The 25,034-nt window shown below is 37.6% G+C and overlaps 1 protein-coding gene across 1 annotated transcript; it reads left to right on the top strand.

Moving 5' to 3' along the window:
- Nucleotides 1-1,352: 1,352 nt before the first annotated feature.
- SPTSSA (serine palmitoyltransferase small subunit A) lies at nt 1,353-19,385 on the top strand. The gene is made up of 2 exons (XM_072629642.1): nt 1,353-1,567; nt 18,073-19,385. The coding sequence occupies exons 1-2, from the start codon at nt 1,456-1,458 to the stop codon at nt 18,174-18,176; spliced, it is 216 nt and encodes a 71-aa protein (XP_072485743.1). The 5' UTR covers nt 1,353-1,455; the 3' UTR covers nt 18,177-19,385.
- Nucleotides 19,386-25,034: the final 5,649 nt, after the last annotated feature.

Raw genomic sequence — 25,034 nt, 5'->3', positions numbered from 1 at the left:
TTTCCCATCTTACTGAGAGGAAAGAAAAAGTAAAAGTGTCTGAGACAGATAATTTGGCCTGGAGCCTAAGCTGTGTTTTTTCACTTGTTAAAAACTGGGCACCACTTATATAACGCGGCTAATTTAATGCTGGCTGAGAAGAGGGTTTTTTGCCTTTAAAGGAATTTGAGATATTGTTTACCCTTCAGCAGTAACTGAGGTAGAGATGGGAGCCCAACATAGAGAGAAAATATTATTCTCTCACTCTCTGAAATTATCCCTAGAACCATCATTATTATACATTAGTATGCTATATAATTTCTGCATTAATAGTTTTCTTTACAATGAAAAAAGCTATAAACTCCCATTTCTCTCTCTGCCTTTGTCTCTCTCCACCCTCCCCCTCTCCAACCATAGGATACATGTGAACTCACTCTAATGTTATCAGATCTCTTACATGCCCTTTCTCTCCATTTTATGCTGTTTTGGGTTTTGCTCATTTTGTGATTGGAAATACTAGGGTAGTGAAAGCTCCTGTCAGGGTAAGGAAATGAATGCACAGTTGGACTTGAAGTTACAAATGATTCTTTCTCCTTTCTCCTTTCTCCTGATCTGGTCGTCACTTACAGAAACAGACAACTTTAAAAAATGTATAAGTAGGTAGATGCTTGGGAGCCGCTAGGTGGTGCTGTGGATAGAACGCTGGGCCTGGAGTCAGGAAGATTCCTCTAACCGAGTTCGAATCCGGCCTCAAACAATTTGCTAGCTCTGTGATCCTGGGCAACTCAGTTTTCTCATCTGTAAAATGATCTGGAGAAGGAAATGGCAAACTACTCCAGTCTCTTTGCCAAGAAAATCCTAAACGGGGTCACAAAGAATCTGAAACGACTTAACAACAGACAGGTAGATGCTTATAGTTGTACACTCCAGGTCACAGTGGTCCTATGGAAGCAGGATTAAGAGATGTCCAGCCGGGCTCTAAGGAAGTCTGCTATTTAACTTTATGGAGGCAGGGCACCCCGAGGAGCGAACTACCAGGTCCTCTCCCTCGGTCATCCTTGACATTTGGTGACCTTTCAAGTTATCCTACCAATAGGTACTTTCACTCCAGCTACTTTTTCCTTCAACTCGGCTAAGACTTCTTTAGGACATTCTTATTGACATCTCAAGCCCGCGTCTCCCCAGCGATGCCCCTCGAGCCACCGCACGATCAGTTCAAACCAGCGAGAGACAAGCTCGAATCCAGCTTTAGCACCGGTGCAGGGGAGAGGGGTGCGACCCATCCTGGCAAGCGGTGCAGCCAAGCGAGAGCCCGGAGGAACGCGAGGTGACGTCAGCACGCACACGGAGCTGAGCGTGCGCGGTGACGTACGTGTTTCGTTAGGCTGAACGGACTGAGAGCGGGCTTAGCTGGAGAGAGTGGGTGTGGACCAAGAAGGAGACACACGGAAGACACATCTCTCGGTAGAGGTTCCGATGGCTGGCAGGACGCTGGGAAGGGCTTGGCAGCAGATGTCTTGGTTCTATTACCAGTATCTGCTCGTCACCGCGCTCTATATGCTGGAACCCTGGGAGAGGACTGTCTTCAGTATCCTGCTCGATTGGCTGCGGGGGCGGGCGGTGAGGGACTTGGAGGTGGGTGGGCGCGGAGGGAGGGAGGGCGGTAATAAAGGGGCCAGGCCCCTGATGCTGAATGGCGGGGAGAGCTCCTGATAGTCTGAGGTAGATCTGTGGGGAGAAAGCTAGACTAGACGGCAAGTGTAGGCCTGTAAGTGCGTGGGAAAGATTGATGGGTACCTGTGGAAGAAAGGGCCTGGAGAAGTGGGGGTGGTCAAAAGGGGGTGGGGTGGTGGGTGGTAAGCGCTCGCGTGCATCCTAGTGCTGGATACCGCTGAGATTGGGGAGGGGAGGAGACGAACGAGGTGAGGGTGACCTCTGAGCAAAGTGTCCAGGCAAGTGAAGATGCATGCTGCAGAAGCTGTGGGGAGCTTAGATTCGTGTGGTTGGCCTGAAGGTAACCTGCATTCCTCTTATGTGTGTGAAAGAGAGGCAGAGATGTCTGTGTGCCTCTTGTAGCGCAACACCTTGAAGTTCATTATATCAGCCTTTTTCAAAGTTTCGAAATATTTGGTGCAAGAGAAACAGTTTAGATTTATCTTTGTGATGGATCAGTTTTAAGTTTCAGATTTTATGTATATGGTTAGGAAAGGAATTCTTAGTTACATTTAGATTAGAAAGACTAGTAACAAACGCCTTAGAGGTCTTACTGAAGTGGACAATTGTGTCGATTTTCCAGAGGAAAAAATATTCCAGATGATGGCGTTTATTTCCTTGACATAATTATTTTGTGTCCTGTCTTAGTGGCAAATACATTGCTTTCGTTTCTGCATACCATTGGTGTTTTCATTATGGTTTTCTGGAAGTGGCTTAGTTTTTAAAAGAAATATGTGACATAATAAAGTATTGAAGTAATTTTATTACTACTGTATATAAAATATTTATCTAAATTCATTTATGATTATGTGCTAACAGGATTAATAGAATGATAAAGAAAAAAAATCTATTGATGCCATATCAGTCTTACAGAGTGTGACTTAACTTATTTTTAGACCTTTCTGTTTACCTTTCCAATACCCTGAACTCCTAAGGCCTTTCATTTATCTTATGAGAAATTTTCTAGGATTGGCCAGGTTTGGTGCTTTGCTGATAATAGTTTCAAAAGTATTGCTATCAGTCTCTTAACTTGATGTGAAAGATGAGAAAACTATCCACACTCTTAGTTTGGGTTTCAAGTTCTTTGTGAGTTACATGATATTATTGTAGCTTGATTTAAATACATATGTATATAGATATATGAAGTACTTTGAGGTTTCAGAATATTATTGTTACTTTGAAATTCAAACAAGCAATTTTTTGGTTATATATGTGCCCAACATCATTTTGTGAGCATGAATAATGGAATGACTTATGTGAAAGATGCATTGTTATAGTTATTCTTTTAATTCCTGAAGGAAAACAGCAACTAAATAATTTGTTCCTCTAGCTTATTCTGTGTTTACTGCTGCAAACATGAATTTCATCACTAGTTGGTATGTTTCAATAAATAGCTGCGTTTAGAAGAGGTTTTTCTAATTACAGAGTTTTTGAAAAGATGACTTTTCAGTGACTTCAAAACTATATTGGAGCATTGAGAACTACAAGAACTCAGAGGTTCTAATAGGTTCCTAATTGATATTTCTGCTTCCACTGTATCCCTTCTAAACTGTCCTCACAACTTCCAAAGTAATCTTAAATCACAGATCAAACCATAAGTCTCAGAAAATGTCTCACAGAAAAAAATGAAAATTCCCCAATCAAGTGAACCTGACTTTTTCAGTATTTTTTTGTTACTTTTATTCACAAACATTACTTTCCCTATAAACTGAACTGCCTGACAATCCCATCATTATCCAAGGATGACTTGTTGCTTTGTTGTTGTAGATAGGAGTGGCCACTGCAGTTGAAGCTGTTCTCTACTTTTACCCTGACTCACTCCTTGTGGGCTCAACACTCCTATCTCCAACTGATTTTCTTCAGGAGCTGGCCCCCATCAACTGGCTTTGAAGGGAGGGCTCCCCAGGGTAATACTGAGAGGGGTGCTTTGAGAATACGTTGAATGAGGGTCTCTTTTCCACCCTTTTCTTCTGTGTTTCCTGATGTGCTGTATTGCAAAGTATCCAAAATCTATGTCTGAAACTGCAACAGTTGGGAGGCTTGGGCTATGATGTAAGAGAATAAACAGGGGTGGGAGTGCCTTGCATTGCTAGCACCTCTGTTTACTTTTGGATCACAAATCCCCTAGGAAACTGCCAAGGGGTTAATTCTGAAAATTGGTGCCTAAAATCCAAGTAGCCAGAAGGGTTGTTAGGCATAATCTTTTCTCTCTTTTTTGTTTTAAATAATATTTTTTTCCCCAAGCTTCCTGTAAAAGCAATTTTAACATCCCTTTTTTTAAAGTTCCAAATTCTGTTCCTCCCCCACGCATTGAGAAGGCAAGCAATATAATATTAATGTTACATAGGAAGTTATGTAAAACATTTCCATCTTATCCGTATTGCAAAACACACACACAAGAAGTAAAAAACTATACAGGCAGTCCAACTTCAGTCCTCGGTGCTCTGTCTCTGGCTCCAGCAGAGATGGGGCGGCAGCAGCAGCAGTACTGAAACCACTCTGGCAGAGAATATGGGGGAAAGTAAGGTGTAAGAAGACTAGAAAGGTAGAAAAGGGGCCAGGTTATGAAGGGCTTTAAAGGCCAAACAGAATTTTATATTTGATCCAGTAGTTAACAAGGAGTCTTTGGAATTTATTGGGGGGAAGTGGGTAATGTAGTTAGATCAATATTTTAGGATAATTATTTGGCCTTCGAGTGAAGTATGAACTGGAGTTGGAAAGCAGGAATGTCATTTATAAGGCTATTGGATTAGTCCAGATGTGAAGTGATTAGGGCTTGTAATCATAGTGGTTGTAGTATTTGAGGAATTTAGAGAGATCATAGGAAAGATTTTTCTTTTTTATTATTATTTATTTGTTTTTTAAAATTTTCTTTTAAATTTTATTGACTTTTTTGGTTTTAAAATTTATCTTCACTTTTCAGCATTCACTTCCACAAAATTGTGAATTTCAAATTGTCTCCTCTCTCCCCTCACTCCAGGACAGCATGTATTCTGATTACCCACTCCAATGTGCCCTTCCCTTCTGTCACCCCACCCCGTCCCCTTCCCTTCTGTTTTTCTACACGGCAAGATAGATTTCTATATCCCATTGCCTGTGTGTCTTATTTCCTAGTTGCATGTAAAAACAATTTTTTAACATTCACTTTTAAAGCTTTGAGTTGTACATTCTCTCCCTTCCCCCATCCCCATCCACCCTCATTGAGAGGGCAAGAAATTTGATATAAGTTATACATGTGTAGTCATGCTAAACACTTCTGTAACAGTCATGTTTTGAAAGACTATATTTTCCTCCATCCTTTCCCACCCTCCATTTATTCAGTTCTCCTTTGGCCTGTCCTTCCACCAAAGTGTTTGCTTCCAATTACCCCTTACCCCAATCTCCCTTCCCTTCTATTATCCCCCCTCTCTTATCCACTTCCCCCCTGTTTTCCTGTAGGATAAGACAAACTTCCATACCCAATTGAGTGTGTATATTATTCTGAAGCCAAATCCAGTGAAAGGAAGGCTCGCTTAATCTCTCTCATCTTCCCCTTCTTCCCCTCCATTGTCAAAGTGCTTTCTTGCCTCTCTTTTGTGAGGTGATTTACTACCTTCTACCTCTCCCTTCCTCCTTCTCCTAGTATATTTCTCTCGACACTTCTTTTTTAGATAGCATCCCTTCATATTCAGCTCACACTGTGCTCGCTCTCTCTCTCTCCCTTTTTCTCCCTCTCTCTCCCTCCCTCTCCATCTGTCTCTCCCTCTCTCCCTCTCTCCACACATGCACACACACATATATATTTACATATATTCCTCCAACTATCCTAATACTGAGAAAGGTCTCATGAGTTACAAATACCATCTTTCCATGTAGGAATGTAAACAGTTTAAATTTAGTAAGTCTCTTATAGTTTCTCTTTCCTGTTTACCTTTTCATGCTTCTCCTGATTCTTGTATTTGAAAGCCAAATTTTCTATTCAGCTCTGGTTTTTTCAACAAAAATTCTTGGATGTCTCTGAAGTATTATTCTCAGTGTTGCTGGGTAGATGATTCTTGTTTTTAATCCTATCTCCTTTGACCTCTGGAATATCATATTCTAAGCCCTTCAGTCCCTTAGTGTAGAAGCTGTTAAAATCTTGTGTTATCCTTATTGTGTTTCCACAATACTTGAATTGTTTCTTTCTAGCTGCTTGTAATGTTTTCTTCTTGACATGGGAAATCTGGAATTTGGTTACAATATTCCTAGTTTTCCTTTTGGGATCTCCTTCAGGAGGTGATCTGTGGATTAGGAAAGGTTTTTCTAAGGTAAAATTGACAGGACTTGGCAACTGATTGATTGGCAGTGGTGATGTTGGAAGTTAGAAACCAAGAATGACATCTAGTTTTCCTGTTTCCTTTCTAATTTTAGCTGTGTTGGTTTTGTTTGTGTAAAGCCTTTTTACTTTTACATAATCAAAATTGTCCACTTTTTATTTTCTGTGATCCTCTTTATTCCTTGTTTGGTCATGAAGTGTTTTCTTTTCTATAGATCTATAAGGTGATTTCTTCCTTGCTCCTCTAATTCATTTATGATAGCATCCTTCATGTCTAAGTTATGTGTCCATTTGGAGCTTATCTTGGCAGTTTAGTAACCAGGGTCTTTAGGTTGGTTTATCACTTACTAGACTACTGTTCATTAGCTTCTGTATATCTTACACCTAATTGATTACATTAGTCAGCCTCTCTATTTTTTAAACTAGTAGCAAATTGTTTCACTGCTGCTGATTTGTAGTATAGTTTGAAATAGGTTCCCTACCATCTCACTCTTTTTCATTATTTCTCTTGTTTCTTGACCTTTTTACTTCCTCTAAATTCACTTCCTCTAAGTGAATTTTTTGGTACATATAAGTTCCTTTTCTTTTTTCTTTGATCTCTTTGGAGTACAGACCTAGGAGTGGTATTGCTGAGTTGAAAGGTATGCGTAATTTCATAGCTCTTTGGACATATTTCCAAATTGTTTTCCAGAATGTTTGGATGAGTTCATAACTCCACCAATAGTTCATTAATGTACTGTTTCTCCTCATCTGATCCAGCTTTTGTCATTTTTGATACTTATGAGGTGTTACCTTAGAGTTGTTTTAGTTTAATTTTAGTTGCTTTAGTTTTCATTTCTCAAATCAATAGTGATTTAAAGTATTTTTTCATGCTTATAGATCGCTTTGATTTCTTCTTCTGAAAACTGCCTATTCATATCCTTTAGCAGTTTGTCAGTTGTAATTTGGAAATGGTTTTTATTTTTTTAATTTTATTTATTTTTATGAGAATTCAGTTCCTTATGTATTTGAGAGAAAGGCCTTCATTGGGGAAACATTAAAAAAATTTTTATATGACTTCATTGTCTGTGGTACCTTTTAACCAAATGTATTTTCCCAGCTTATCTTTTTTAAAATATTTATTTACTTTTAGTTTTAAACATTCACTTCTATAAGATTTTGAGTTCTAAATTTTCTTACCCTCCCCAAGACAGTGTGTAATCTCATATATGCTATATATGTACAGCCATATTAAACATATTTCCATATTAGTCCTGTGTAGCACCACCGTGATAATCACAGCACCTATACTGGCCATGAATATGCCAGCATAATTCTGAATCTCAAACATAACAGACTCTCCACATGGAAGACAGAACCAAAACATTTATTTAAACACGAGAAATCCAAAGCCATCATAGCAACAAAAAAATCTATACACAATAACAATGCAGGGGGGAACCACCACCCCCAAACCTTCACCCTTCTTGGGCCTTCCCACAAACAAATACTAGCAGCTCAGCTGCCTGCTTTCTCTCTCCCTCAGCTTTAACTGCTGTGTTCAACTTCTTCCAAGCTCCACTCCTGCCTTCCTCTTCCACCCATTCAGCAAACTCCTCCCACCACAGACTCATGTGACTTAAGCTTCCCTGTGAATCAAGCAAGTCACATGAGCCTATTAATGGATAAGAAAGATCTTCCCATTATGCAAAAATACATTAACAGTACATCATATTGTAAAGAAGAATTAGAACCATAGGGGAAAACCATGAGAAAGAAGATACCAAAAAAAGAAAATCATTTGCTTTGTTTAGCATTTAGACTCCATAGTTCTTTCTCTGGATGTAGATAGCATTTTCCATCTTGAGTCTTTTCCAATTGTCTTAGATCATTCATTGCATCCGGCTTACCTCTTAATTGGGTCTATTTTTTTTCTTTTTCTTTGTCTGAAATCATGATTATTACCCCTGGCTTTTTTACTTCAGCTGCTCCATCTCTTTGTCTTAACTCTTAAGTGTGTTTTTCTCTTTCAGATGTGTCTCTTATAAACAACATATCATTGGTTTCTAATTTCTAATCCGTTCTGCTATCCATTTTATGAGTAAGCTCACCAACATTTGCATTCAGTTATGATTAATAACTATGCATTTCCCTCTATCCTATTTTCTTCTGTTTATCCTCTCTCTCTCTCTCCCACCCTCCCTCCCTGTCTCTCTATCTCCCTCTCCCTCCCTCTCTCCTGTCCCTCCCCAAACATCTGTTTTGCCTCTGACCACTGCCTCCCTTAATCTGCCCTCCCTTTTATTATTCCACCTCTTTCTCTTATCCCTTTCCCCTTTTATTATTCCACCTCTTTCTCTTATTCCTTTCCCCTTCTGTTGCCCTGTTGGGTAAAATAGATTTCTATACCTAACTGAGTTTGTGCATATTTTTCCCATATTTATACCAATTCCAGTGAGAGTGAGTTTCAAGCATTGCCCATCACCATTTGCCCTGTACTCCAAAGCTTTTCCTTGTGTGCCTCTTTTATATGAGATAGTTTTCTCCATTCTGTCTTTCCCCCTTTCTCTTACCTCCCTTTTTTTTACATCATCCCAACATAATTCATTTGTCCTTGTGCCCTCTGTCTATGTAGTCTGTATCTAAGTGCCATAATAAGGATAAAAAGTTCTTAAGAATTACAATATTGTCTTTCCACATAGGTGCATAAACACTTTAGATTTATTGAGTCTCTTATATTTTCTCTTTCATGTTTACCTTTTTTGCTACTCTTGAGTCATGTGTTTGATTGTCATATTTTCTATTCACTTCCAGTCTTTTCATTAGGAATGCTTGAAAGTTCTCTATTTCATTAAATCTCTATTTTTCCTCCTGAAGATTTTTCTGAGTAGGTTATTCTTGGTTGCAGTCCTAATTCCTTTGCCTTTTAGAATATATTCAAGCCCTCCACTCTTTTAATGTGGAAGTTACTAAATCTTGCATGATTCTGACTGTGGCTCCACAATGTTTGTTTTTCCACAACTTGGGAGCTGAAATTTGACTGTGTTATTCCTTGGAGTTTTCTTTTTGGGGTCTCATTCAGGAGGTGATTAATGGATTCTTTGCATTTCTGTTTTACCCTCAGGATCTAAGGTATTGGTATAGTTTTCCTTGATTGGTTCAGTTTTTCTTAAAAAATGGTGTCTAGCTTCTTTTTGTTTTTTTTTAATCACGGCCTTCAGATAGACCATTAATTCCTAAGTTGTCTTTCCTTGATCTATTTTCCAGGTCAGTTTTTTTTTTTTTCTGTTGAGAGAGTTCGCTTTTGCTTCTGTTTTCTTATCCTTTTGGCATTGTTCTATTGCTTCCTGGCGTCTCATATAATCATTAGTTCCCAATTCTAATTTTTAAAGAATTATTTTCTTTAGTGAGCTTCTCTGCCTCTTTTTCACTGTTCCTATTTTGCTTTTATCATTAGGTCAATTCTGGTTGTTTTTTTTTTTTTAAGTGTTATTTGGTATTTTTTGTGCCTCTTTTACCAAGCTATTAATTCTCTTTTCATAATTTTCTTACATTACTCAATTCTTGTAGGAATTCTTGTTGGGCTTGTGTCCAGTTCACTTTTTTTTTCCTTTGGAGCTTTGGCTGTAGTTATTTTCACATTGTTGTCATCTTCTGAGTTTATCTTGGTCTTTCCTGTCACCATAGTAGCTTTCTATGGTCAGGTTCATTTTTGTTTGTTTTTGTTGATTTTTCCAACCTATTTCTTAACTTTGAACTTGATGTTAAAATTGAACTCTTCTTACCCACACATGAGAACGCACTGTCCCACCTTCAGGCTTTTCCATTCTGCTGTTTTCAGAGTTAGTTCTGGAACTCTGCAAGTTTCCGTTACTGCCAAGGTGGTGTGTTTTGGGGAGAAGTGTAATCACTGGTCTCCTGGTCTGTGCTCTGGTCTTTCCCAGGAAGGGTTCCTTCTGTTCTGCAGTTGCAAGCACCAGTGCTCTTTCTCGTTCTGACCTTGGAACTGTGACTAGGGCTCCTGTTCCCTTGCAGGCACAGCTCCTATGTTCTTCTTGGTCCTGTGACTATTGGGGGGCCCCTGCTCCCTTATGATCAACCACAAGTATTCCTCTCCGCCCCAGAGTTACAACCCAGAACTGCATATGGGCAATACAATTGCCAATGAGCACCAACTGCACCCTGTGCCAGCCAAAGGTCTTCTGTAATTTATTTCTACCAGTTGTCCAACTCCCTTAACCATTTCCAAGCTGGGAGTGCCTGAAATTGCTGCTGCTATTGCTATTACAGCTGCTTCCAAGGCACATGTGCTCCAGGCCAGCCATTATGATCTTTTAAAACTTTTAAAGTTAATCTCTTTTGACTTCTGTTTGGTTGAACTAGGAATTTTCTATTTTACAATTGTTGTAACCTTTTAAAATTTTCCATATTTCTGGTTTTCTTGAATATTAAAAAATTTTAGATGATTGGACTATTTGGAACTTAATTTATTGCATGATATGAGAGGTGGATGTAATTCTTATTTTTGTGATTCCTCTATCCAGTTTCTCCTCCCCCTGCCAAAAAAACAATCTAGCAATTTCCTTCTCCCTGTTTTTAGTGTTGTTGAATCTGTCAAATACTATTATGGACTCTTATTTTTAGTTCATCTTTCTCATTGTTGAATCATTCTGTTTTTTAAAGCTAATACTAGACAACTCAGATAATTACTGCTTTGTAGTATAATTTAATATAGTATAAAATATTACCTGTAATAAAATTAAATCTTTAATATATTATAATATAGCTTATTTTAATATTTAATATAACATAATAATAGTATAATTATATAGTTTAATAATTGAATTTTTTACCTTTTTAGTAATTCCCTTCAATACATTTGATTGTTTACATGTTTTTTATTTTATAAAGTTGGTATCATGATTGGTATTGTTAAGCTTATAAATTAATTTATAAATATGTAAATTAAATTAAAAGATCCAATATATGGTTTGATCTAACCATGTGTATTGATCATTTCTCCAACTATTTCAAATAATGAAATATTCTTCCTTTATTTCTGTATTTCAACGGATCTGTGGCATCATTGCTGTTGGTACTCCTATTGAGAGTGTTAGAAATTATAATCTATTCTGTGCCATTCTTGACCATGCCCTACCATAAATTTTCTGCAGACATTTTTAGCATCATCAGCATCTCAGGTGCTATATTGTCCAACCTTCTGTTTTACAAGTGAAGAGGTTAAAATTAATAGTGGTTAAGTGACTTGCCACAGATAGTAAGCATTAGAGGTGGGATTGGGTCTAGTTGATCTTCTGTAGGCCTTCTTCTAGATCCAATTTTTTTATGTGGGTATCAATGGGTATCATTTCTTATCTTGTTTTATTCTGCTTCTGTGTAAGTTATTGATTATTTAAATCCATTATATGTACCTTGTTTGGCCTTTCATAATTTTATATTTATCTTCACTGAAGAATCTGTTTATGTCTAGATGTATCACAATAGTTGGTTATTGAATCTGTTGTTTTATTGTTAACAGCATTTTCTTTTCTCTTAATTTCCCTATTTTATTAGTGATATAATATGACACTTTAAGGTTTGCAAAGTGCTTTACAAATATTATCTTATTTGATCCTCACATCAGCCCTGTGAGATGGATACTATTTATCATCTTCCTTTTACAGATGAGGGATCCTAAGGTAGACAGAAGTTAAGTGACTTGCTCAGGGTCACAAAGTTAATAAGTGTCTGAGGTCAGATTTGAACTCTGGTTTTACTCTTCCAAGGTCTAGCAGTCTGCACTGTGCTACATAACTGCCACTCTGTAGAAAACTCTCTTATTTCTCCTTATACCTTTGAGGAAGTATGATGTTGAGGGATGGCCTTAAAATCAAGAAAACCTGGGTTCAGGTCCTGTGTCTGATAGTACAGTTATCCCTTACACATCACAGAGTCAGGGGGAGGGGGTAGGAGCACAGCATCCTCTGGAAAATCTACATCAAATGTTTTGGTCTTCTCTTTATGCCAGAGAATTTTTTTTTTCTCTTATGGGTTTTTTACAGTTCCTTATTGTAAAATTTGGGTATATTTATCTTATTAAAAGATAAACTATCTTGATATTATACAATACTATACATGTATTTTATGCATTTCTGAGTTTCTAAACTTTTTTGTGTCATCTGCTGGCCTTCACATGTTGTTAGTAGCTTCCACAAAACTCCCCCAAAATTCCCATTTAATTTTGTATGCCAACCCATCATGTATTGAAACCACGATGGGGAAAGTTGCAGTGTAGAAGGGATAACTGTACTAGCCTGATAATATTAGGCAAATCAATAAACCTCTTAGGGAACTCACATTCATCTATAAATTATATATGAATTGCCCATCTAAGGATTTCCTTATACCAATAAAGTCACAGGTCTAGAACAAAAAACCAAAAAATTATATATCCTACTACTTATGAAAATTACTACTTTCATTTCTGTTGTCAAATTTTGTGCCTCTTCTAAATAAGCCAGAGTTTCATCCATGAATAGAAATAACTTCTTTGCTAATACCTCTTCAATTCACTAATGTTTTAGTACTAGGTCTCCTTGTCTCTGAAAATGTATGGGTTAGCCACGGGCCTGATCACACAAGTCCATTGACCTGCCCCTTGCCAACTAGTCTTTTTTTATCCCCTTCTTCTAGGTAATTTGTTGACCCCTCCTTTATTCCCTGGGGTTTGCCACAATTGATGCCAGACTTTGTGTAGACTCCTGACCAGCTTAGCCCACTACTCTCAGAACTGTGGGGCTCAAGAGAAATGCCAGTGCCTTCTCAGGGTAGATGTCTTCTCATCTAGTTTAATACATTTTTCTTGATTAATTCTTTTCTTGGCATTTTTAGAACTGTCAGTTATCAATATCCTTGTTTTGCTCCTTTTTAAAATGGAAAAACCTATTGTTTTCTTCATTACATAGTACTCACTGTTGGTTTCAAATCTGTACTACCCAGATCAGAAAAGATTTCTATTCCTTTACTATTTAATGATTTCAACACAGATGAGTTTTATTTTATCAAGTCTTCTTCTGTATATAATGTTACTATCCTGGTAACTGGACCTGTGATGTCTTTGCTGTAGGAAATTCTCAGTAAGGAAATTTCATCCACCACCTTGTGACATAGTCTTAAAGAGCAGCCAGCCTTCTGTCTACTAGTGTTGAGGTTTGGGATGGTGTGGACCCCAAAATACCAACACACCGGGTCCTGCTCAAATGAATTCGACAGAGACCTTCTTAAAGCCAAAGAAAAACAAAGTTTATTAAAGATTTGCCATACTGGGTTGACTCTTAAGGAGCCTAAGCATTTGTAATGCTTGTATTCACAAGCGGACCAGATAGAATCTCAGCCAGCCAGGGTCTGAGTATCTTCATGGAGGCAAGATGGAACTTAAATACAGAAAAAGACTGAGGGAAGAATCCAGGTGTCCCCAAATAGTCTGGGGTCTCAGGGATGGTCTTGATACGGGAGGTCAGCCTAGAATGTAGATCAAACCCAGGGAGGATCCTGATGGGAGTGGCCGGTGGGCCAGACAATCCACAATCCAGGCTCGATGAATTAGACCTCTAGAGAATGCTAAGAAGTGGCTGGTAGTAGGATCTAAGGGAGGAATATCAGAAGAATGCTAAATCCTATAAGGAGAATCCATGGAGCCCCCAAGGCCAGGCTTTCTGGGGCCCTTCAAACAAATGGGACCAAAACCCTCCCGGTCCAAGCAACAAAGGTCTCAACTTGGGCTTGTACCCCATCACTAGGACATAATTTCTCTAATACAGTCAGGTAGTTTCTTAATGTTTTTAATCAAATTGTTGTGTCCCACATTAGGAAAACATAGAAACAATTCACACATATGTCCAAATCTCTGGGCCAACGATTTCATAGGTATAGGGAATTCCTAATAAGGAAACCTTTTTTTCCACCAGTGCAGATTGACCACTGGTCTGTAAGAGGTGGATTGGTACATAGAGCACTGGGCCTGGAGGCAAGAATACCTGAATTTCAGATATTTAGTAGTTTTTGACTTTGGGCAAATCACTTAATCTCTGTTTGCCTCAGTTTCCTCCACTGTAAAATGGGAACAGGAATATCATCCAGAGTCGTTGTGGGTTCAAATGAGATATTTATCAAGTGTTTGGTAGAGTGCCTGAAATGTTGAGGCACTGTTTGAGTGTTAGTTGTATTTCTTCTTCCTGTTCTCTTTGTTCTTATAGTTCTTCCTCTTCCTTCCCTTCTTCTTTCCTCCATCTCCTTCTCCTGTTCCTAATTGATTCTCTAGCATATTCCTCATAAAAACTGCTCCAAGCATTTTCTCTCCTTAAGCTTCACAATTCTCTTCTTTTCTCTACCTCCCAGCTGATCATCTCTAAAATTTGCTATGAAAACTGAAGGCATTTACTATGAGTTCTCTTTATCTCAAAATGCCTTGACATCATCTTATTTTCCCCAGTTGCTAAAAAGTACTTCCCCTTCTCTTTACAGAGGTCTGTTTTCCTACATGGCCGTTTGAGTCTGTCCCTTCCCATCTTCTCCAACAGATTATGACTTCAATCATTCTCTTCCCTAAAAATCTTCCATCTCTCCCTGTCTACGGTTTCCTTCCCCTACTTCTTTCAAACAGGCCCAAGTCTCCCTCACCACAAAAAAAAAAAAATGTTTTCTAGACCTACTCAGCTCTCAAGCTATCATCTTACATCTTTATTCCCTCCTTCAGTCAAATTCCTAGAAAAAGCTGCCTACACTCATTCTCTATTTCCTCTCCTCTCAACTACTCCTCAACACCTTGCATTCTAGCTTCAGACCTTCAGCTGAAACAACTCATTCCAAAGGCAGTCTCTTAATTGCCAAATTAGATTTTTTTGTGTGTGTCCATGCTACTCAGTTTGTCTGCTGCATTTGACATTTAACATCCCTCTTTTCTTGGATTCTCTGGCCTCTGCAGATTTTTGAGATGCTGTTCTCTCCTATTTGTCTTTCTGTTTAACCATTCCTTCTCTATCTCCTTTGCTTGTTGGCTCATCATCAAGACCTGTAACTGTAGATGTCCCCTGAGAGTCTGTCTTAGACTCTCTTCTCTATCTAGCAAGGGATCTTAACCTGTTGTCCACAAACTTGTTTGTTTGTTATTGTTGTTGTTATAACCATTTAAGTAAAATTGTTTTTCTTTGTAATGTTATGGAAGAGGGTCCATAGGTTTCACCTAACTTTGAAAGGAATCCATGATCCCAAAAAAGGTTTAAAAACAAAATCCTACTTATATACTTTCTTTTGGTAACCTCCCAGTCTCTTATGTGTTTAATTTCATTGTTATTCTTTGTGTGTATGTGTGTGTGCATGTGCATGTGTGCGCCCATGTGCACACATTCATATCTGCATATGGCTCTTTGTTTTCCTCCTAAATTTTAGTCCCACATCACCAGTTAGTAACCTGTTGGACATTTCAAACTGAATTTCCTAGAGAGATCTCAAGCTCAACATATCTCTTATGTGTTTAATTTCACTGTTATTCTTTGTTTGTGTGTGTGTGTGTGTGTGTGTGTGTGTGTGTATGCATGTGAGTGTGTGCACACATTCACATCTGCACATGGCTCCTTGTTTTCCTCCTAAATTTTAGTCCCATGTTACCAGTTAGTAACCTCTTGAAACATTTCATTTCAAACTGGATTTCCTGCAGAGATCTCAAGCTCAACATGTCCAAAATAGAACCATTTTCTTTTCCCCAAACCCTCCCATCTTTTACATTTTCCTGTTTCTATTGAAGTACTACTACTATCTCCCAGGTTCCAGATCCCCTTTTAACTCCTGATTTTAACACGTACTAGCTGTGACTTTGGGTAAGTTGCTAAACCTTAGTGTTCCAAGTAACTCTAAGACTGTAAGTTACAGATGAGTTGCCAAGCTCCAATACTAGAGGGAGTTTTTATACCTAAATACCTTCTTCCTACTGTGCAATGGTATGTAGTTCTTCAAGAACTATTTTGTAGTAAATTATTCTTATTTGAATAAAATTTGTGGTTATGGCCCCAAGTTAGTAATCTGTCACTGGAAGTTACTGCGCTGCCATGTTATCTCCAGTCTTGGAAGAGGGTATAAATTATTTGTGTAATATGTGTATAGTTTTACAAGAAATGAAGATAGGGCAAAGAGGATTTTTATAATAATAAAAAAATAGCATGTCTTGAAAAAGTATGCTCTGGCCCTTCTATAATAACTATAAAATATATTGATGGCTCATCATCATGACCTATATCTGTACATGCCCCCTAAGAGTCAGTCCTAGGCTCTCTTCATTCATTTCATAAAACAGATGAGAACTGAAGCAGTTGAATAAAGCTTGCTGATGAATCTTTTTAAAGTTTTCAGGGTATGTGTTCTAATTGTATTTTTTCCCCTCAAGAGTATGTTTGTAATCATGTGAGCTGTAAAAATATTTCATAAAACCTATAAGTTTTCATATTTGTTAGTGATATATTGTTGACATGCCCTCCTGTGCATGGGTCCTGGGTAACTCATATTTAACATTCCCTGGTCTAAGTAATGTTGCCCCTAGAGAAGAACTGGGACATGGGACAGATAGTACAAATGAACAGATAGAAATGAGATATTCTGGAGGTACCAGCAATCTTGATGCTGAGATAGATTGTTCTTAGCAATAAGTCCTGACTTCTCTCTCTCTTTCCATTTTCATTTGATAACCTATGATGGTAACCTTAATGATGGTAAGGCTTTGCCATTAGTAGTCTCACCTTGCCTCCTTACATAGGGTAAGCTACTTGGTTCATAGGACTGTGTGAATCAGGGACCTCCATACCCACCATTAGGCATCACTGTAACTTTGGTGGAATCTTTCCATTTAGGTCTGGGTCCAGGGAGCAAGAATTGTCTTTGTGTTTAGTTGTGAGGGGGTAAAAGTTCCCTCTGGGTACATTTGTCTTTCTCTTTATGGGTGGTATTAGCTGGTCCCAGATTAGACCTTTTGTCTGGGAAGAGAGTGAGAGGCAGTTGAAAGAACACTGGCTTGTTAGAGTGGGTTTGTTGTCTGTTTGTTTTTTTAACCTTTTTATGTCATGGGTCCATTTGGCAAACTGGTGAAGCCTATGGACCCCCTCTTAGAATAATGTTTTTTAAATACATGAAATACAAAGAAAATACAAAATAAAATATGAAGAAAAACTGTATTGAAAGCAGTTATCAGATGTTGTTTGTTTTTTAAGATCTTGGATACCTCATTTAACCTCCCTGCAAACCTGTAAATTGAGAAGTTTGGACTCTATGTTCTCTGAAGTTTCTTTCAGTTACAGACTTATTTATGATCTTTAGATTATGGCCCTGAGGTAATCCCTGTTTCATCCTTATTGTAACACCCAAGAAATTTAATTTTGTTAGTAATTTTGTTAGTAATATTTGTGCATTGTGTAGATTTAACTAATTTTGTTGTGGGCAGGTTTGGGGAATAAGTATAAAATGCATAATTATTGGGTAGGTCACATGGGTTGATTTTTCCTCAACTGTTTTTACTTATTCATGTTCTCCCTAAAGTTTGCCACAGAGGGTCTGCCCATTATGTTGAAGGCCTTCCTTGCTTTCTCATGACACCATGAGGTTCTAGTTCTGGCTGACCATTTGCCCAACCTGTCTTCTCTTCCTGTCTTCCAATTTATTGGTAATAGCCTTTACTCTTGTTCTTCTTGGGAGATTTAGTTGGCTATATTTTGCAATATGCTCACATTCACTTTATGGTTCTCTGTGGCCTCCAGTGTGATGTCCATCTTTAGTTCTTTGCAGGCATTGGTATTTCAGATTTTGCTGCCATACAGCAGTGCTTGTGAAATGAATTGAAAAGATCATGATTTTACTTTAAGTTACATCCAGTGTTGGTTTTTGATGCTTTGCCACTTGTGATTATTTCAGTTTGAAACACTGCAGTTTAGAAAGAAAGCTCTCCTCGTTTAAAAATATTTGAGTTTACTTTTTTAGACTGCATTTTTATATTTTAAATTATCTTTGTTAAAATTCTCAGTTGTTCCAAGAGAAATAACCTCATAATTTCCTTAATTACAACTCAGATTCTATGTTGATTTCCATTGTTGGAATGGCATTATACACTGGATACATCTTCATGCCTCAACATATCTTGGCAATATTACACTACTTCGAAATTGTACAGTGAACACAATATGCTCCAAAAGCAACGGACCAGAGATCCATTGAAGGGAAGAAGCCACTTCCCTTGGTGAAATGAAACTTCAGAAGATTCCAGACATATGTTATGAATATGAAGACTAAATTTCAAGGAAGCAGGACAAGGAAGCAGTCCTGACTTACGTGTTGTATTCATTGTTCAAGTGTTCCCCCATATAATAGTTTTATCTATTTTGACATTGTGGTGGTTTGTACTCTAAATATCAATATTTTCTTAGCCTTTGGAACTGTTTTACTATTGTTCTGTGAAAGCTTTTCTTAATGTAACATTTAGTAAATTTTGATTGCCTTGTATTTTTTAATCTGATATCATTAGTTAGGCATCTTGCTTCAGCAGTTGTCTGGCACAAAAATATGCCATGGATATATTTAAAATATTGACCAAAACTTAGTAGAAATAATAACAAGATGAAGAGGGTATACTTCAGTTGAGCATAAGAGACTTCTTTCTAAGTTTATACATGTATAGGAGTAGTTTCAACTGTCTATAAGTATTAGTTTTGAAACATTTATTTTGCTTTATTGTTATTAAAATTTGCCACTTGTGATTACTTCAGTATGAAACACTGTAGTTTAGAAATAAAGCTCTCCTCATTTAAAAATTTTTGAGTTTAATAGTGAAAGAGCAAAGAAGATTCTTCTACAGTTAGAATAAAGGAATACCTAACCTTTTAATAGCCCTATTTTATGTATTTCACATTGACAAAAAAGTTCTATGATGAAATGTTTGGACAAGTAATCAACTTACTTAGCATTATTATGGAATGCTGACCTCAAATGGTAGTTTTATTAAGTAAACAGTAAAAGATTTCCCAACGGTTATCACTAACATTTGCAGTCCTGTAAAATTGAGTTTCAAGATTGTAACTGGTGCTGAAAAATAAAAAAAACATATTTTTGTTCACAGTGAATAATTAGTAAAACTATAATCCAAGGAACTTTACAAACTTGTTAAAATAGCATTTCCCACTTTGTGATGTGTGTACATTAGGGTGTGTTGGAAAAATGTATGTTTCCAAACTAGAATTTTTTGTGGTGAAGGCTGATTATTAGAATTGAAAATCAACTGATGGGGAAAATTCTTTGTTTAAAATTAATGCTCTTCTTGATTTTAATCTCATATTGTGTATTTTTTTCTGTTCTAAATTTATTACTACTAAAGATTAATCATTCTTAACTGATTAGTTTTCAGTTTCTCCCCACATTATAGAATTGATAAACTTTAAAAGGCAATTCAGTCATCAACAGGCATTTATTAAATAACTTTTATGTATCAAACACTGGGTTGCATGCAAAGACACAAAGAAAAGCAATTTCATAGAATCTGAGATATGATCCAGCTCTTTATTTTATAAATGAAGAAAGGGTTAAATGATTTTTCCGAGGTCATACAATCAAGTTGATAACATAAACTGGGTTAAAACTTAGAATTCTGACTCTCAGGCTAGTATTCTTTCTACTTTATTAATAGTTTGGGCAGTATTTGGAGTACACCTAAAATTGTGTAGAGAAAATAAACCGAAGAGGGAATATTTTAATTGAACTTTTTTGTAAGTTTATACCCAGGAGTAGCTTTAGCTGTCTAGACTCTGCTCTTTATGAAATATATATTTTGGATCATGGAAACCTTACTTAGAGGTAGGCTGCTTAATTTCCTCATTCTACAGCTGAAACTGGGGCCTGGAGTAGTTAAGTGATTTGCCAGAGGTCACAGAAGCATTTCTAATCCCATATTTGAAGTAGACCAGGAAAACTGAATCACAGTGAGAAAAAGATAACAAAGCAGTCTGTAAGCATGATGCTGGTTGTGTGGAATGGACAAGTTGCTTAACTTCTCTGAGCCTAGATGTCTTCATCCCTAAAATGACTAATTAGAATAATACTACTTTGGTATTTACCTCAGAGTATAAGACCTTTTGTAAACCTTAAAGTGTTTGAAGAATATGGAGAGTAGTTTATTCTTACACCATTGAGCTAGAAAAGACCATCTAAAACTGTTTTAGGAATAGATTTAAGGAGATCCAGGAACTTGAATGGGAAAAAAGAGTTTATTTTCACTAACTTCTAGCTGAAATTTGACATTTCCTTCAGTTATGAATATAAGAAACTAAACTTATTCTCCTAGGCTTTAGCAGGCTGTACAAGAGATCCATGACACAAATAATTTGTAGTTAATTCTTCATTAGAGAGGCATTCTGGCATGGCAGAATGAGACCTGGGGTCTGCATTGAGGGGAATCTGTGCTCAGTTCTGCTTCTGACATGCGGGCTCTTTGCAGTTAAGTGACACTGGATGAGAAACCTCTCAGTGCCCCAGCAAATCTTCTAAGATTTAACAGAGAAGGTCCATGCACATCAGCAACTTATGTGAATCATGTAGTTACTTGGGGCACTGAGAAATTAGGTGACTTGCTTGTCTTGACAAGTCTTTCTTGCTCCAAGACTGGCACTCTATCTACCATCTAATACTTCCTCTTGTGTGCTTGCTGAAATACTGCGTGGTTTAGTGCAATTGTCATAATATGTGTATGCCAACAATGCCAAATGGTACACTAAACATTTTTTGAGTACAAATATGTCTACTAGTACTCTATGCTTTTTAAAAATTATTTAATAGGACAAACACACAAAGCATTTAACTACCATCTCTCTGCATGCTAAATATTAAGCAGTAATGTTTAAACACAAGTTGATCACTTTTCCTTTTAGAACCATGTTGAGTACCATCCTTAATATAATCTGGTAATTGAAGCCTGCTGTAAATATCATTAAGTTTTTTGAAGTAAGGTAGAACCTTGGTATTATTGTCTTCAGTTCTCATTGCTTAATTTAATTAACAGTTTGAAGAAAGGGTTTACAGTAGTACGTAGAGATCCTGCCTTGTGGTCAGGAATGCCTGGATTAAGTACCATCTGTGACATGTACTGCCTATAGCCATGGGACCATGAGAAATCACTTAACCTCTAGGGGCCCCAACCAACTTTCTGGGACTAAATTACCCTACTAAATTATCCTACACCCTACTTATAGGTCTTAAAATGGAATTAATTTTGTATTTTTATTAAGCAGCACTAAATTTTATGTGAGTCAAAATAATAGAGTGAGTATAAGCAAATTTTCAATATAATTTTCAAAAATATTAATAAATTCAGTGCTTACTATTTCAGGCATGGTGTCAGTGATGCAAATGCAAGAAAAACAAGTTTTCAAGGAGCATACATTCTAATAGGGAAAATAACACAAATGGAAGCTGAATTGTAAAGACTGCCAAAAAGTGGCAGAGAAGCCTGGTCAGAGCTCCTCTGGTTCATTCCAAGCGTCAAATCCAAAGTTCCTGTGAGGACAAAATGGAGATGATGACTAGAGTCAGGGACTTTTCCAGCAAGACACTAGGAAATTTCAGATACCTACTGGCTCATTTCCTACTGCCTGCAAACATGCCCATCCATGTCTTCCCTGTCCTGGAAAAAAGCATCACTTGATTCTTTCATCTCTGCTATATCTCTTTCTGTATCTCTTTTGCCCTTTTTAACCAAATTCCTCTATAAGGTTATCTGTATAATAGGTGCCTCCATTTTCTCTCCTCTCACTTATAGTCTGGCTTCCAGCATTATCATTCCACTAATTCTACTGTCTCTAAAGTTAGTTAAGATTTCCTAGTTGTGAAATGTAGTGGTCTTTTCTCAATGGTCATTTTCCTTGACCTCTTTGACACATTATAGCCTTTGACCCTCTCCCTTGATATGCAGTTTCTCCTGGTTTACAGGATACCACTCTCTCCTGCTCTTCTACATATTTGGTCATTCCTTCTCTGTCTTCTGTGCTGGCTCTTCCTCCAGATCACACCCTCTAACCATAGGTGTCCCTCAGGGTTTTTCTCCTACTTCAAATCATTTGAAGATCTCATTACCTCCCATGGATTTAATTACCCTCTCCATGTTGATGATTCATAAATCTTTCCATCCCAATCTCTCTGCTACCGTTCAATCTTGCATCTCCAACAGCCTCTCAGACACCTCAACCTGGATATGCATGTCATCTTGAACTCAGTGTGTCCAACACAGAACTCATTTTCTTTTCTGCTCATCCCTTCCCTATTACTGTAGAAGGCAATACACTATCCTCCCAGTCTCTCATGCTTAGAGTCATCCTTGATTCCTCATTCTTTCAGACATCCAAGATGTTACCAAGGCCTACAATTTCATCTTTGCAACATCTCATCTATATGCCCCTTTCTCTCCTCTGACATATAAACCCTCTTACTTCATGTCTAGATTATTGCATTATAGCCTGCTAGTGAGTCTGCCTGCCTAAAATATCTCCCTAAAATGCACGTGTGATCATGTCATTCCGCTACTCAGCAAACTCCATTGTCTCTCTATTGTCTCCACAACCCACCCCCCTCCTACCTTTATAACAGTCCTCTTATTCCCACCATATATTTTTCCATCCAATAACACTAGCCTCCTGGCTGTTCAAGCCACAAGACACTGTCTCTTGACTCTGGGCATTTTCTCTGACTCTCCCCCATGCTGGGAATATTCTCCCTTTTCCACTCCACCTACTGACTTTGCTAGCTTCCTTTAAGTTCCAATTAAAGTCCATCTTCTACAGGAAGCCTTCCCTAACCCCTCTTAATTCTGGTACTTTCCCTATTTAGGTATTTCCTGTTTATCTTATGTAGCATGCTCTGTGTATATTTGCATGTTGTCTCCCCCATTAGATTATAAACTCCTTTAAAGGAAGGGTCTTTTGCCTCTTTTTGTATTCCTAGGCACTTAATAAATGTTTTTTGATTAATTGATAACATTGATCTGTGAAGGAGAAGTGACTAACACAGTGGAGAGGCAACATCTAAAAGGGTGGAAGAAAAGGTATAGAGAGAGAGCATAAGCCAAATAACTGATGTGGTAAAAACATTCATTAGAGAAGCAAAGCTTGGGTTATCAGAAATTTGTCATTACAAAAATTCAGCACTCATTAAGACAGTAATGAAGTTGTATAATAATGTGTGCTTCATGAGCAAATGAGAAATAATGCACCTCATGAAATTCAGCAAATGTTTATTGAAAACCTACTACATGCAAGGTATTCTACAGTATTTGAGGAATACAAAAAATAGTAATAATGACAACAGCTAACATACACTTTTACATATGTTATCTCATTTGATTCCTTCAATATTTATCACTGATTATCTTTACCATACTTTGCATGTGTTCCAGGCACAGTTATGCCATTATTTTACCTGTTTAAACATTGCAAAAGTAAAGTCAGACCTTGCACTTGTAGGATAACAGTGCTGTTCTGGGTAGTATTTTATCTGAGCCTTCCAAGAAAGCTAGGGAAACTAGGAAGCCCAATGCAGAGACACAGGAAAATTGGGAAGAGGGTAAGGTTTAGGGGAAATCTGTCTTCTGGTTGGGAAATTTTCATTTTGGGATACCTATAAGAGAGCCAAATGGCAGTCAATGGGTCAGTTTTGGAACTCAGAAGAGAGATTCAGGCTAGATAGTAAAGGTTTATTGAGAGCCTACTGTGCACAAGGCACTGTGCTAAACCGTGGGAATACAAAACATGATGAAAGATAGTCCCTAATGTTAAAAGTAAGACATTCTGAAAAAGTTTTAAGTTTTGCAGAGTGTTTGTAAACTGTTTCATTTGATCCTGACATTCCTCAAAATACTTTTAAGCTTCCATTTTGAAATTTCTTCAAAAGATACTTTATTAGTCACATGAGAAAATCAGTCCTATTTTATAGTACTTGAATATACATGTTCTCCCTGAGTTAGATGCCTTTTTATCATTCTACAAAGAAGGGAGGAAAAAGGGAAATATGAATGGACCTGTGGGAATTAGAGAACACTCCAGGCTGGAAAGAATACTTACCTAGGAGAGTTATTAAAAAGTAAAGTAAAACTACATCTCATCCAATATAACTCCAGAATATGTTGTATAGGTTTTGGGGAAATGAGCATCAATAGCTCAGTCTTAACTCAACATTTACTAAGCACCTACTATGTGCCAAGTGCTGTGCTAAGTGCTGGAGATACAAAAGGAGACAAAGGACAGTCGCTTTCCTCAAGGAGTTCACAATTTTAATTGAGGAGTCAGTAGGCAAACAAATATGTACAAATAAGCTATATATAGGATAAATAGGACATAATTAAAAGGGAGAAGGCACTAGAATGAAGAGGGATTCTGCAGAAGATGAGATTTTAGTTGGGACTTATAAGAAGCCAATAGATGGAGATGAGAAAGGAGAGCATTCCTGACATGAGAGACCACCAGGGGGAATGCCTACATCTGAAAGATGGAGTATAGGGTGGGGAGTAAGGTGTACGAAGACTTGAAAGGTAGGTTTTGAAAGCCCTTGAACATGAAACAGAGGATTTTATATTTGATCCTAGCAGTGATAGGGAGTCTTGGGCATTTGAATAGCAAGGTGACATGGTCCAACCTGCTCTTTCCAAAATCACTTTGGTGGCATATTAGAGGATGGATTAGAGAGGGGAGAGACTTGAGGCAGACAGAGGTACCAGGAGGCTGTTGCAGTAGTTCAGGTGTAAGGTGATGAGGGCGTGCACCAGAGTAGTGGCAATATCAGAGAAGAAAAAGGGGCATATTTGAGAGATGTTACAAAAGTGAACCTTTTTTTTACCCCTATAAATACCTAGAAGTTTATTAGGCAACAGATTGGATATGGAGGAGGCCAGTGAGAAACAGCAAGGAGCTAAGAAAAATACCTAAACTGCAAGCTGGAGGGGCCTGGGAAGATGATGTTGCCTTCTACAATAATGAAGGTAGTATGGAGAGAAGAATTTAGG

The sequence above is a fragment of the Notamacropus eugenii genome, chromosome 1, assembly GCF_028372415.1.
Source record: "Notamacropus eugenii isolate mMacEug1 chromosome 1, mMacEug1.pri_v2, whole genome shotgun sequence".
Classification (NCBI taxonomy): Eukaryota; Metazoa; Chordata; class Mammalia; order Diprotodontia; family Macropodidae; genus Notamacropus; species Notamacropus eugenii.
Note: the sequence above shows the minus strand (reverse complement) of the source record. Positions and strands in the feature narration are given on the sequence as shown.

Excerpts from the sequence above, each read along its gene's own strand:
- SPTSSA (XM_072629642.1), top strand. The coding sequence starts at position 1,456 with ATGGCTGGCAGGACGCTGGGAAGGGCTTGGCAGCAGATGTCTTGGTTC. Across the intron at positions 1,568-18,072 it reads CTGGGAGAGGACTGTCTTCA|ATTCTATGTTGATTTCCATT; the intron begins GTATCCTGCTCG and ends ATTACAACTCAG.